Here is a 15,501-nt window from a genome sequence, read left to right on the forward strand (position 1 = left end):
AACGAATGCGACTTTTCACCATGTTTTGAACGTTTTCTTTCCTTAAACTTGACATTGACAATTCAACTGTTACATTTACATGTCAAATCGTCAACTTATTTTTTTGGCATTTTGTTTTACGCATTTCGAGAAATAACATGCTTGATAGTTGTGTTCGTGCTGATAACAATCTTATTTAATATCGTGACCGTGATATGTGCTCATTGATTTAGTAACAGTGGCCAAATGGGTAGTGAATTGAATCTTGAGTCTACGGAAACCAGGTATTTTGAAAACGTATTTTTCTCGTTACCTAAATCTTGCCGAAATTCTTATTGATATTGCGCAATTGCTTCATAATTATTTGCCGCCTTTGCCATAGCTTTTTTTAGTATAGAGTTAGTGATGTACCAAGTGCGTATCTTAATATTCTAATTTTGTAGGTTTTCCTCAGTCTTCTGTTGATGCATAGATATTTTGTTATGCCAAGACTTCGCATACCGTTTTATATTTGGATTCAATATCTCATGCTGTTCATATATCATATCATTATAGACTTCATAAGGTAATTTTAGTTTCATTGTTTTTTTTGTCTATTTCTATTCTTTGATCTACTTCTGTTATTGTAGATGTTTTCATGTTATTTATATATCTTGATCTTGTTTTAATGAGCCTAGTTTTTATGTCATTAGATTAAATTTAATACAGTTATTGATTTTACTCAAAGCCAAAACATTTGTTTGATTGTGTTTAATAGATGATAATGATGTTTCTCTGTTGTAATCCTCTATAACATCAAAAAAAAAAAATGTTTATTATTCTTGATGTAAATTAAATAACTTTTTTTATACTAAATATCAAATTTTGGGACAAATCATACTAAGTGTTTAAAGTAAGCTCAAGCTTCTGTTATTTCTCAAACTTCCTTCTATTCTACCCTATAATCTTTATTTTTTCATTTAGCTATTTGACGGACACCATGAAATCATACCAAATATTGTCATCACACACCATAGTACTTAAGTTCCACTATCAAAAAAATCAATAAGATTTATCCCTAAGATTCATCTCAGTATAAATAAAGCAATAATGAAAAATATATCAAAAAAGTCTGTTCACTTAATTTTAGATAGAATCTATTGCAAAACATTGCATCAAACTATGATACAATTGATAAATGAAAACACAAGTCATGCTTACATTTGTTTTTTTTTATCATTTACTTTTTTACAAGCATTTGTATTGAAGTGTCTGCCCTGATACATACACATTTGTGAAATTCTTTTTTTTTTAATAGCATTTATTATGAATCATAGTGTTGAAAATGAAAGTGAAGAAACCAGAAAAAAGTGTTGGTCTGTTTACTCATCTTATAATGGTGTTGGTTGTATTAAGATGTTGGGTTCCTGTTGGTTTCTGTTTTTATGTTATCATTTAAAGTTAATAGTTAGGATTTATTGTTAAAAAAACTATTTCTTTATTGTGGCTTTATTCATAACTAATAGCTGAATTTAACAAGTAAAGTAAAAAAATAGTAATTTGTTTTTTTATCTTAATATTTTTTCAGATAATCTAAAACTCAGCAAACACCAATGTTTGACAAGCAAGTTACATTTGGCTTTGTGTGTGTGTGTGTTTGTATGATTGTCTGTATCATGATTATCTTGCCTTTGATTGTGTTTGTGTTAGGAATGTCTTTTGTTTTTTTTTTTCATTCAAAGGTTATTTAACTTAGGGAATAGGAACTAAAAATTGATAGAAATAATCAAATAAGTAATCAAGCTGTTTGAATTTGTTATAGGGGTAGAAAAATGTACATTCTTTTTTAATTTTAACTTGATTACTATCATTTGTATAGCCCTTATAACAAATCACTGCAGCTTCATGTTTTGTGGTTATATAAATTATTTTTTATCAGCTCAGTATAGCTCATTTCAGTGTCAATTATGTACAAATACGTAAACAAGGAGATATGCTGTGCATTTTTAGTTGCTATGTCATTAAGGGCATACTAGACAAGTTTAACCAAATGCATTGTAGTAGATTGCATGATTTTTAAATAATATTCTTGTTTTACCAAAGCTTGATTAGCCAGCCATAGAAAATGTGAAGTGTTGCCATTAAAATAATTATTGTTATTTATTAAAATCTATGGTTTTTTCTTTTTAAATTTCAGTACAGTTAGCAGGACATGGATTGGAACTGTTTTGTCCATTTTATGGAAGTAAGATTATATTTCCAGTTGATGTCACAGTTTTAGTTGGAAATGCTTTTCTTATTTATTTTGGGCTACTCTTTCTATTTATTAATTATGTTCTGTCTGTACTGTCACGAGTATACAATATGAGCACAATTTCCAAAACGTAAAATATATCCTTTTGAATATTTTTACACATTACTATATATATTACTATAAAGCTATAGATATAGGTTAAAAACAAAATGGTGATCTCGTAACAAAGAAAATTCTTGGGGACCCACAAAAACTTGGATACCAAGACCAAAACCAGTTCTAAAATAAACTCAAATCAACATGACTGGTATAAAAGCCGGTGACTCATACTTTTAGATTAATGACTAACTAACCTATGCTACTTTGACCGAGCCGCGGCTCGTATCGGCCTTGAAAACTTCGAACAACCAAGAAACAAAGACTTTATAATTATGTTGTGATTTAAAACCTAATGTATTACTAATGGTCAAATATCAGAACATCAATGAATTCAAAGTTCTAAATCGGTATACATTATTTTTGCCTCCTAAAGTAAGATTTACAATGCCGCATTGCCGCCAGCGATCGATCCAATCCACTCTTTTACTGGAAAATGCATCTAGTTCCGATAATATAAGAATATGATTTCTCATACCTGGGTGTATAGTTGTTTTAAGAATACATAAAGTCGTAAGTCACAAAACTGTTCTGATTGCAAATATTGTGATGTTAGACCGACTTAAAAACGTTCAATAACTGGCAAAAAAGAAAGATCATTTATTTTAAAACTATGTACCTAACAATAAAAGGTCGTTAACCTATCTCAAGCTTCCATTGATGGCTGAATGTGTTTTGAACAACGAATAGCATTGCTTTATCGGTCTACCCTTACGTGTACCTCTAAACATTAAAATAGGTAATTCTACTGTTTCTAAAAACTGTATCTCGAACGTACCCGCAACGTAATAATTTAAGAATGTGCTAAAAATAAAAACCCGTTTTGTTTTTTCATGCTAACAAGTTTTTTTTTTCCAATTTAGTTGTTATGCTAGATAAATAACCTATGTTTTTTGCACTTTATTTTTGGACTGTTAATGTTCTGCTAACCAAAACGTGATTTATTGAGTCACCATTAAATAACCACGTAATTTGCTGGACTTTGAAAGAAGTTGTTTTATTAACATAATGTCAATTAACATAAAATCAGACATACTCGAATAGCAGAAACGTGCAGATCACCACGCACTGGACAAGCATGTACGTCCATATGTGATCCACTTATTCTAAGTCCACTGCTTATTCTAAGTCTGAGTGTCTGAGTTCTTGTGATTTGCAGTTCTATGAAAGACGCTCGTTAGTAAATAATATAAGTAAGTAGTAACTGCAGAATGTTCCCAAACAGGTTAATATTGATTCAAGGACATTTTTAAGCTTAAATTTCGTGTATTTAACAGTGACTCAATAAATAAGTTAGTTTTTAGTTGAGCTTGTTTATATATTGTCTTCTGTATTGTAACGTGTGCTTCTTTTCTAGTTGGACCGGTGGGTGGTTCAGCTGGACCCGGCAATCAGATGTGATGCTACGTAATGTCGAGAAGAAAATACTGTCATGTACGTATACCATTACGATCTACCTCTGGCTAATATTATAAATGCGAAAGTATGTGAGTGTGTTTGTATGTATGCGTGTGTTTTACTTCTTTTTACTTCTTCACTGAAGAAAAACTGGGGAAAAGAAAAACTGTTATATATGAGGGCGTTGTAATAGTAAAGTTTTTGCGGCCGAAATCGACATCTAGGCGGGTGGAGCCTCGAGAATAGCTAGTAAACATTTCTGTAGGGACTTTGTCTCAAACGTACACAGTTGACTGTCGGTATCAACCTCTTCTCATATCCTAAAATAGATATTAGGAAAAATAACACAAAAAAATGGTAGGTATTTATCCGTAGATTACTATTACAGCTATGTCTTTTCAATGTTCGCGTCATACAACACAAAATTCGATCACTAAAACACCAGTCTTGTCTTAGATACAATTCTGAAGTGGTTGGGCTATATCTTGAGTTCAATGCACGGAAAAACGATACGAGAAATAGCTTCTCGGTTCAACGGAAACTAATTTTGAGAGAGTACATAACAGTTATGAGAGATCTCAAAATTTTTGGCTGATGTTTGGAACTGGGAAAGTATTACAATGTGAGGGTCTGTATACTACTGTAAACCAGGATCAACAATGATAACCAACTACAAAACACCCAGCACTTATGCTCGGTGTGTCCTAGGGAAACGATTGACTGTTAAGTGTTAGGAGGACCTAAGATTCTACTTAAGTCTTACAAATATTATGGCTGTAGAAGCGTGACAGCGCAATACAAGATGTAGCGGCATCTCTGTTCTGCGCTTTAGTACGTGGACGCGGACGAAACCGGCTTTTGGTCTGATATCATTATATGTGTAAAAAATTCACAAAATATAAATTATTACGGATTACAGGTTTTGTTAAACAATAAAAACCTGGTCAAAATCTTTTAAAATAGCTATTTCCATGAAATGATGTTGTTCAATTTTTAAGTATGACAGTTACAAGCTTGAAAAACGACCTACTTTAAAATTTTGGCACGGTTTCACGTAGCGAAATTCCAGGGAGGTCTCGAAATCTAACTTACAATAACGGCCAGCATAGTGAGATGAGCCAAGCAATTTGTTTTGAGCGGTGCTAATGTAACGGCATCCGGAATCCATTGGTCACAGGACGCTAACGTGGATTTAATTGGAGGGGAGGCAGGCGGGGTCAGGAGTGGGGTCTAGGACTCTAGGTTATGTTGAACTAATGCTGCGTTTTTTATGAGTGTGTTGCGATGGCTTTAGAGTAATCATGACCCTCCTTGAGTCATGAGGATAATGATGATAGGAGATGTATGTCGCGACTCGAACACTAGAAGGACCAAATTATGATTGTCCTAGAAATTTATTTAAGAAATACACAATCATCAAACCATCTGGGCTTAAATCATATTTTTTGTGTATATTGGAAGACTTAAAAAGTTGTTCTTTCTTGCTAATTCAATCTTAATATTAATAATTATATTCTAAGTCAAGTTAACTAAAATATTAGATACTCTCACGAAAAATGTTACTTTCTAAATATTTATAATCGATGAACCCAGTTCAAACAAAGTTATCTCGAAATTATTTTCCGGGATGCAACTGTCCGATAACGAATACAATATATGCTACTAGTAGTACATGATAACAATCAATAACATGACGTGTATGTTAGTATAATTAGATACGATTCGCGCACATTCCATATGATAAACTCATTGTATCGACTTTGAAATCGTGTGTCTACACGTGTTCGAAAGTTTTTTGGACTTTACCCTTGCTTAAAGATCTAGGATCGCATTTTGGGCTAGGGACAATAAGTCTATTTTTCAAGCGTCTTAAAAGAGAAGTGGTTTTAATCCTCGGTTTTTTATAATATTAATATAGACACTATGGACCCTGTAGGGCACGGCAATGTTGATACTTTTTTCATATTGGTCCCGTAGTTTTCATAAACCTTGGCTTAGTAGTTATCATTTGAAGTCGATTGCATGATTTTGGTGTTAAAATAAATATTTTATACAGGTCGTGAATGTTTTTTAGTGAACCATATTTTTTCCTTTTCAGCACATTTCAGTCTATTGCTAGACATACTAATGTCTCTTGCATGCTTCTTCCACTTAGTTCGCTCTGTGGCATTCCTAGATTGAGTTAATACTAATAAATGATGTTTAGTTATAATACCGTGGGCCGTCAAGATACCATCTCATTAATCAGTAGACTCTTCTTTAAGACTGGATTGGTCTCAGTTGTAAAGGCACTAATGAGGAAAACAATTGTTTATTTAATATTATCGTCTGTGCATGTGGTCTTCATGATGCAGTGTCATATGAGAGAAATATTCAGTTGAATAGGCGACGTGATGTATACTTTTAACTCTTTTACCAGATTCAACTGAATATCGTAGTTATGTAAAGCGACTCCCCATCTAACTTTCTCATTTCACTGGAGATGACACCGCTTAGTAACACAAAAGTCAACTCAAAGGACGTTCACACCATGGCTCAAAAGACCTAGAAAGGTATTAGATTATTGTCAAAAATTACTATTATTCTTGATGCGAACTCAGTTCCTTTTGTTCTCCAAAATAGTATGTTATTATTTTTATCCTATTATGTATTATTGAAAGTTAGATAAGTTTCGTATTATCTAACTACCCGTTCAGTGGATGACCTTAGCCAACTCGCAGATTGGTTATCTTTTAATAAGTGAATACCTTGACGAGAAACAATGTTTTATAAAACACGGATATAGATATATAACGCAGATATAGGGTACGCATGTAACACATCTTTTTTGCATTTGAAACTACTCCCACAGTACGGAAACTACGGAATTTATTTCTTGTGTCGTGAGGGTTTCACAAACATTCAAATCATGTGTAGAAAGACATCCAGACTCAGAACATGCATTCGTGGTCTAGAAAAAAGAGAAGTTAGAAGTAAGATACAGTACACAGAATTAGAAAAAAACACCCACCAAAAGAAGACTTCAAATTAAAGGAGGTGATGGCAAAAAGTATCCAGAATTAAAGAATGAATAATCTCGTTACGATGTCCAAAATTGTTTCGGAATAAAATAAAATTACAAAATACCCCAGAAATTCTGTTAGCTTTCTATCTCGAAGTTCTAAGTTCACGGACCATAATTATTCAATTGAAAATGTTATTGTTTACGCAGAATTCGTTTTCTAAATCTCTTTTATTGGTATTAAGGACCTTTTAAGTTAATTCCCTAAAGTCTTAAAGCCCTTCAGCTCTTAAATAGCTGTAACGTTCAAGATACTGATGTCGATCAATAAATTTGATAGCAGATAGTTACAAACACCGTTTGTAGATAAATAGGACTTGGAAACAAGTCGTTATCGTGAAGTGATCGCTATCATGGAGTTAATTGTTTAGTTTTAGTTGGTATATCCATAGTTTTTCATTTTATTACACATACAGAAGGGGCGCGAGATCTTGCCAGATATAAGAGTAAGGGAGAGCGATTATTGCTATGTGTTCCACTGCATGGTAAAAATGGAAAATAAAAATTAATTTTACCCATTATAAGTTTAGATTGTTCAGTTTGTCTCACAATATCAGCCTGGGCCTTCCAAGTTTGCCTCAACATGTTATGGAGATAATGACACTTATGTTATAAGTGCAAAATTTTGTGTGCTTATATTACTTCTTCACGTTCGAGACCAGAAAATCATATCCGTGCTGGTCAAGTCATAGGCAAAAGCTAGTAATAAATATTCTAGGTCTTATAAGTGAAGCTTACTTAATTTAAAGAGCTTGTTCTCTCATATCTGTTTAGGGAATCCGATTGTTATGCAGTAGTTATAGTTACTGCGTATAAACGTAATAATCGATGAGAGTGTTTGCTAATTTTGCGGAAGGCTTAGCTAGAATTTGGTCTTTTCGATTGCGTCTTTGATAACAATCCAAAGTCAATAGCAGGTTTGATACTATACTAAACTTATCTGTTGTATCGTTGACGTTATTAGTTCCATGTGCGTATGTTACGTTGATCCTAAGTCAAAAGGGAAATCCGCTTCAAAAGAATCATTTATTTGGTACAGATCTGTTCTCATCAGAGATCACAAGTTTACCATGCATCTTGTTTACAATTTTTTTTGTTTATATAAATAACTAGCTGTTGCCCGCGACTTCGTCCCCGTAGGTAGAAGATATAAGTTTTGAGTTATACCTGCCCTGTTTTTTTCACATTTTCCATTGTATCTGCACTCCTATTAGTCGCAGCGTGATGGTTTATAGCCTAAAGCCTTCCTCGATGAATGGTCTATTGAACACAAAAAGATTTTTTGAATTTGGACCAGTAGTTCCTGAGATTAGCGCGTTCAAACAAACAAACAAACTCTCCAGCTTTATATATTAGTACTAGCTGTTGCCCGCGGCTTCTTCCCCGTAGGTAGAAGATATAAGTTATGATTTATACCTGTCCTGTTTTTTTCACATTTTCCATTGTATCTTCGCTCCTATTAGTCGCAGCGTGATGGTTTATAGCCTAAAGCCTTCCTCGATGAATGGTCTATTCAACACAAGAATTTTTCAATTTGGACCAGTAGTTCCTGAGATGAGCGCGTTCAAACAAACAAACAAACTCCAGATTTATATATAAGTATAGATATATATAATAAATTTGCTTTTTTTTCTTTCAGTCAACATTTCTTTGTGTTTTGCAAGTGATACAATGTCTCAAACTGTAACTGTAGATAGTTTTGCATATGTAAAATTCTTGCGTATAATTATGTACTTGTTGTATTATTTCGCGCGTGAATTCTTCACAAAGATTCGTCAAAGTTTTTAATCATAACGCGATAAAAAGAAATGTCTTTCGGCAAATGAAAGAGAAGATTTTCTGAAGCGGGTCAAAGCTGACACGCTTTTGATAACGTTAAGGAAGTAGAATCGATAATATTAATCCTTTATCACATTGGACTTCATACTTATACCAATAATAATATTATACGAGTATTAACTAACTAATTTCATATTTAGGTATCGCGTTTACAGGAAAATTTATTTTGTCGACGAGGCCAAAATTGGTGTAGGTCACTAATTCGCTGATTTACTTTGCAAAAATAAATAAAAGGTCAATGTATTTTCTTGAGTGTTTCATAACGTTTTAGGAGATTTATCATAGGAGGAGTTTATTTTTTATTTAATTTCACTGATTCAACTGCAAAAACGCTCTTGTTTGTTCTTAACCGATTTTTTCAACTTACATCTTTTCCTTGTATTTACATTTTTTTTTATATCTCCTTTTCCAGGTTTGAAGACAGCTTACAAAAGGTTCTACGTGGACATAGGCAGCGTGGTCGGACAGAGCGACAAGATATGGACGATATCACTGAACGACGAGTCCCCAAAGACTCCGCTGGTGCTGTTACACGGCATGGGGGCTGGGCTCGCCCTCTGGTGTCCCAACCTCGACGCGTTCGCGGCCACACGGCCCGTGTACGCGATTGATTTGTTAGGTTGGTATAACTTGATTTGTTTGTAAGTGGCCCCGATATATGGCGTGATAATGGTGTAAAATTCTTTGACAATATTCGTGTTCCACTTAGTTTCTTCAAATTGTTATAATGAGATGTTTTAACCTTTCGACCGGACAATGTTCTGGAATGCTCTAATATCTAGAGATATATTAGTACTCTAACATGTGCTCTAGTAACAGAGATATTGTAATTTTTCTAAAGCCAGAGCACTTAAATACCACTGAACAGTCCGAAGCTGTTTGCTAAGTTTAGAGAATTTTGAGTTCAATAAGTTTGTAGTACCTCTGAAAGATATTTAAATAGAGCAAAAATCCCCAACCTATTATACCAGCCTGAGTTATGTAGTCATCCACCCCTAGAAAATATTTACATTCAACATTTACTCCCAACCTATGATACCAGCCTATCTACCTATTTACACTCACCATCGTCATTACCTCCAGGTTTCGGCCGCAGTTCCCGCCCCAAGTTCGCGTCTGACGCGATGAAGGCGGAAGCGCAGTGGGTGGAGTCTGTGGAGGAGTGGCGCCGCGAGGTCAACCTCGGACAGTTCATACTGCTGGGACACAGTCTCGGCGGGTACATCGCCACTGCATACGCTATCAAGTACCCCGAGAGGTGATTATTAAGAGTTTTTGTAGTTTTTGTTTTAGGTTACAGTGTAACTTTCGTGTTTTGAAGGTATAACTTCTTATGGGGAGGGAAACCGCTTGGTATCGGTTTGGCTCTGTTTCCTCTTCCCTCATATTAGTTTAAGCTATCAATTCTTTAGTATTAGATTTGATTTTCTACTCAAATCTAGTAGTGGACAGTTTCTATCATTAACTATCTTCGCAAAATTGCGGCTGGCTAGCGGTTAGGTGGTGGTGAAAATTAATAATACTAGTCTTATGCAAGCACAGCAAACAGCCTTGAGAAACATCTCAAGGCTGTTTCTTAATCCTGAATTACGTTCGTGTTGCTCTTACTCTTGAACTTTATTTCGAAGACTATGTACAATATTAGGACTCCTTACATATCTCAAAAATCCACTCAAAATTCCTCAACTTACCCAACTTCCAGGGTCCGCCACCTAGTCTTAGCCGACCCGTGGGGCTTCACCGAGCGGCCAACCAACGCCTACGAGAAGGCGCAGCTGCCGCTGTGGGTCCGCGCCGTGGCCACGGCCGTGCAGCCGCTGAACCCGCTGTGGGCGGTCCGCGCCGCCGGGCCCGCCGGCCGCTGGCTCGTCAGCAAGACGCGCCCCGACATCTCCCGCAAGTACAACGGATACGTGCCCGACGCGGACACTGTTATACCCGAGTATATATATCAGTGTAACTCGCAGACGCCCAGGTGAGTTCTCGTAATTTATTTTGCTGTTATAAGTTTCGTGGGTAAAAGTTTGCCCACGACTTGTTTTCCAGATGGCATACAAGTTTTAGACTAGACTCATGACGTCCCTTCTTCCGGCATCGCGCGGCAATTATGTTGCGACACAAGTCTAGTTATATTTTTATGAATTTTAAATTATTTTTTCTTCTCATATAATCACAGTACAAGCCTGTAAATAATCCATTCATTTTAAGTTTTATCACTAGGAATTATTTCCCAGATTGGGGTATAAAAAAAATGTCTAAAATTACTGGACTAAAAATGAATTTAGTGTTTACAACATGTGACAAAAAAAAATATCCATAACTCAACAGACAACAAAAGTTCAAAGAAATTCAACTCCTAATATTTTTTCAATCCCAGTGGAGAAAGTGCTTTCCACACTCTGATGACTGGTTTCGGCTGGGCCAAGAACCCGATGATGCGTCGTCTGGACCAGCTGGACCCGGCGCTGCCCATCACCGTGCTGTACGGCTCCCGGTCCTGGGTGGACAACAGCAGCGGTCAAGTCATACTCGAACATCGCGGACATACTAACACTTATGTACAGGTTCGTTAAGGTGGAGATTGGCATGTAGTGTTGGATATATAGTTTGTTACTGGTTTTTTTTAGTTAGTGGGACTAGCCCGCCACCAGGGGTCTTCAATTAAAACCTATGGAAAACACTTGAAGCTCGGTGTGTCCCAGAGGAAAATATTGACAGTCTTTAACCAAATTAATTAGAAATAGTTAAAAGGAGAAGAGTAACGAGTAAGAGAGAAGTAGACAACAAAAATTATGACTAGTTGTGATACTTTGTTGAGTGAGTGACCTGACGTAAAGTTTACTTATAGGGCTTAAGCGTTGTAGTTATTTGTTTACTCGACTGCTACTAAAAAATTGTGCTTTTTGTGGTGATGTATTCTAATTTTACTCATTAGATAGTAAAACTAAGTGGTGTGTATATTTTTAAGTCCACATCATCGTTGTAATCGCACTTTACACACCTTAAAATATAAATTAAACATTTCCAGGTTATCAACGGTGCAGGCCACCACGTGTACCTAGACAAGCCCGACTTATTCAACAGGTTTGTATTGGAAGCGTGCGCCCGCGCAGACATGCGGGACCCACGCGACGCTCGGGCCATCCTCCCGGCCCCGCCCGCCGCACAGGCCCAGCCCACCCCGCAGGCCCCGCCCCCCGAACAAGCCGCCATAGAGCAAGCCCCGCCCTCCGAGCCCGCCCCGGCCACGCAGTCCACGCCTCCCTCCTGATGATACACCCCTTAGTTATTGCTACTATTGTTACGCACATTTGGTTACGTATAGCTCTTAGTTCGGCGTTCATTTGTAGTGTTCATGAAATAACATTAACTTTGGTACCAAAGGACACTATAACAATTATTGGTGAAAAGATCTCAGATTTAAAGTATATCGTATCGCTTTAAGGGCATATAGTACTGTTGCTCGTATAAGGGAAAACGCTGTGCTGCTTCCGAAAAGGTAAAATAATGTGTATTGTTCTTTTATTTAATTGTATTGAAAAATGATATTTCATGAACATATAACAAAGTTTTATGTTCTGTTTTAAGAGATCTATTTGATGACTGGTTTTAGTATGGAGTAGTAATAGATTAGTAATATTTACAATATTTTAAACTCGACCTAACAAGTCTGTTTTCCAAGCAAATCTGCTTGGAAAACAGACTTGTCAAAATGTCACTAAGCCGTTGTTGACTGTCATACGTGATCTTTGACAGTCGTTATTACATTTCTGACGACCAGTCTGGAATGGCTTATTAATTCGTTGTGTAATTCAAATGGCCAATTTGAGATCAATGTCTGATCAATTTTTGGCTGAATCATGTCTGCGAGACAAAAACGTTTCAAAATTTAACATTTATTGATAATTGTATTACTATAGCTATCTACTACTCCTTGCTAAAACAAGAAACTGTATTGTTCTAGGAAAGTATTTAGTCGATTTTTGTATAATCGACTAAAATGGCTTGTCACTTTGCTGGCACAAAGATTCGCAAACGGCTTATTAATTTACGAAGAAAAGTATTATATTAATTGAATCTTAAAGACCCTATCCCGAATACTGAAAAGCTAGTTTATTTTAAAGTCGATTTTAAATGTGTCATTGCTACTTTGAACCTTCAAGTGACAAAGGCAGCACGAGACTTGTCGTTTCAGTATTCGGTTACGAATCTACTTAGCCTACACAAGTTGACGAAAGTCTCCGATATCTGATATCGCTTATTAGCTACGAAACTCAATGGTACAGCCTCATTGACATCATCCGTCCTATTATAGCCTTTTGGCATAAAGTAATTTACGTGACTTAAGAAATTAAAACTACAGAACGTTACAAACACGTTTCTGTTTCTCGAGTCTTTAGCAAAAAAGCTTGAGATAAGGTAAATGTTTGAATTCTTTCATCATATCATCGTATTTTAGCATGAGCTTTGTCAATAGATCTACGAATTCCCAAAGCTGACACTTCAATACATCAGGTATCGGGGACTCGCGTCGACACTTTACAAACGGCCATAAATACCTGCTTAACTTTATATATTACAATTTAATACAATAGGGTCCACGTTACATCTTCAAATGTTTTACGTACGTTAAATGTATATGTTACGGGTACAAATACTACGATTTCGTTGATGTTTGATAGTGAAATGTTTTAATTATGTTTTAATACGTATATTTTGTTGTTGGTAACTGATTTTTTTAAATATTTTTAATACAGATTATTCACAGACCAATATAGCGTAATTTTGTTGTTTGGACCGAATAACATTCCAAATTCTAACTAATCTGTGCCTCAAATAGTTAAATATTAAATCATTTTTGATGATATCTCTAAATGCAAGCGAAATAGAATCGATTTAAGAAAAATATTCATCATTTTCCTTGATGTATTACAAAAATAATTTTATCACAGATTTTATATGCTTTTGATATCAAATACTGGAAGTTCACAATATTGTTTTTTTTTTGGTTTTTGACCCCTCTCATCATTCATTGCCCTACTAACTTACATATGTACACCTAAATTTATATTCTCTCTTTCAAAATCATCCTCATTCGTACCAACAATTGAAGTTTGTCACAAAAAATCATGCTATTATTTGCAACTGGGCTTTGAGAATAAAATTTACCCAAGCAAAATTACGATTGTAGAAATAAAATATGCTTCAAGTCAATCTAAAATTCTAAATCGCATTGTTCTAATGAGTTTGCGTCGCCTCTTCTCTTGATCTTCAAAAATTTGATGCTATGGCTTGTTGCGAGGTCGCTACAGAGTACCTGCGTTCCTAAGATTACAAATCACAAATATATGAGATTTTTACACCTTACTTTTAAAACCTGTGTTGCCGTTGTGGAAGCGAGACGTCGCTACAGTCTAGTTCGTTGTCTCCCTTCCACAATTGCTGCGATTCTGTATTCAGAGCTCATAGTAAACGAGCTACTTAAACGAATTTTAATTATAAAATTCAATTCTAGCGAGACTATTTTGATCTCTATCCGGTCAAAATAGGGTCGCTTTTACTTCAAACGCCTTTACAATTATACTATAACTGCCAAGTATTAAGACCAAGCAATATATTTTTAAGTCACATTTTAAGAACTGTTTGACAGCTTTTCGTTTTAAAATGCTGTATTGAAATAGTCTTCCTGTAAGGAAAGAATGGACTTGGACGTTGATGGGGACAAAAGAAAATGAACTTAATGTTAACGGGTTAAGGTGTAAAGCAGTAGGTTTATTCCTGACAGAATCGAGTTTTGTTTTGAAATCTAACAGCTAACGACGAACACTCGATAGTAACATTTCAAAATCAAAACTGAAACAGTTTTGGGAGTAAGTCAGCTGATTGTCCAAGACTAGGATACAATGCTTGAAACAGCGTACACTCGCACTAATTGAATGAATAATAATTTAAAAAAAATAAGCTTCGGTCATGCTTTGCTTGAAATAAAACAATTAGATATTGTTCAAAAGAAATGCAAAGCTATTGAGAAGCATATAATATATTTTTACGAATTCTTTAAGTGCGTTTTGTACGCTACCAGAGTCGACAACACGTCTCTCGTAACGACATCTAAAATAACCCTTATTGCTAAGGGAATAAAGAGTGTTTTTGTAATGACGTGATTTGTCGACTATTTTGATCCCCAAGAATAGATCTCGGTAAAGGATTGCTGTATAAGTCTTAAAACCATTATTGTGTACTGACAAGAGTAGTGCAAATAATTCATAATTAATACCTGGCTGTATAAAGGCCACGGGCAAAGATTTGTCCCCCACGATTTATGGGCAGTAATGGTTTTGTGACTTTATAAGCGCGATGGCGTTATGAATATTTTATTATGGAGAACACGGTTTTTATAAGATATTTTGCCGTAACGAGCACAGCGGTGTTATTTATCTATGTACGTAGTAAAGCGAGTTCGTTGAGTATTGTTGTTTGGCCACTGGCTTTTTGATACACGGAATGAAATATTGTGTAAATAAAGATAATTTATTGAAATTAATTTGGTTTGTTTTACCTTTCTCTTACTCCTATTACATTTTGATCCTACCTAAATGAGGACGGCCTACGGCTGATGGCACAGTATGAGGATAGGGTTAACTGTACTGTAATTTACGATAATAGTTTGGAATCATAAACAACCAATCAAAAGCAACTAGATACTTGATACAAAGTTTTGTGAATGCAGGCTGAAGAAGAACGCCTTTTCGTGTCCTTTTTAACTGCGGCTCACTTAATTCTGTTATTTCGAAGGTCTGCAGGGACATTACATATGTTGCAAAAAACGCAAAAG

At 35.4% G+C, this 15,501-nt stretch overlaps 1 protein-coding gene across 7 annotated transcripts; it reads left to right on the forward strand.

The window, feature by feature from the left end:
* Positions 1–69: 69 nt before the first annotated feature.
* LOC113503193 (1-acylglycerol-3-phosphate O-acyltransferase ABHD5) lies at positions 70–15,206 on the forward strand. Of its 7 annotated transcripts, XM_026885036.1 has the most exons (9): positions 70–263; positions 423–544; positions 2,156–2,203; positions 3,726–3,802; positions 9,079–9,285; positions 9,750–9,924; positions 10,369–10,641; positions 11,044–11,230; positions 11,695–15,206. In XM_026885036.1, the coding sequence occupies exons 2-9, from the start codon at positions 444–446 to the stop codon at positions 11,935–11,937; spliced, it is 1,311 nt and encodes a 436-aa protein (XP_026740837.1). In that variant the 5' UTR covers positions 70–263; positions 423–443; the 3' UTR covers positions 11,938–15,206. The 7 variants fall into 7 exon arrangements, with proteins under 7 accessions (XP_026740837.1, XP_026740857.1, XP_026740848.1 ...); XM_026885056.1 differs by lacking the exon at positions 423–544; XM_026885047.1 differs by lacking the exon at positions 2,156–2,203 and having other exon boundaries at positions 71–263.
* Positions 15,207–15,501: the final 295 nt, after the last annotated feature.

The sequence above is a fragment of the Trichoplusia ni genome, chromosome 2 (genome assembly GCF_003590095.1).
Source record: "Trichoplusia ni isolate ovarian cell line Hi5 chromosome 2, tn1, whole genome shotgun sequence".
NCBI lineage: Eukaryota > Metazoa > Arthropoda > Insecta > Lepidoptera > Noctuidae > Trichoplusia > Trichoplusia ni.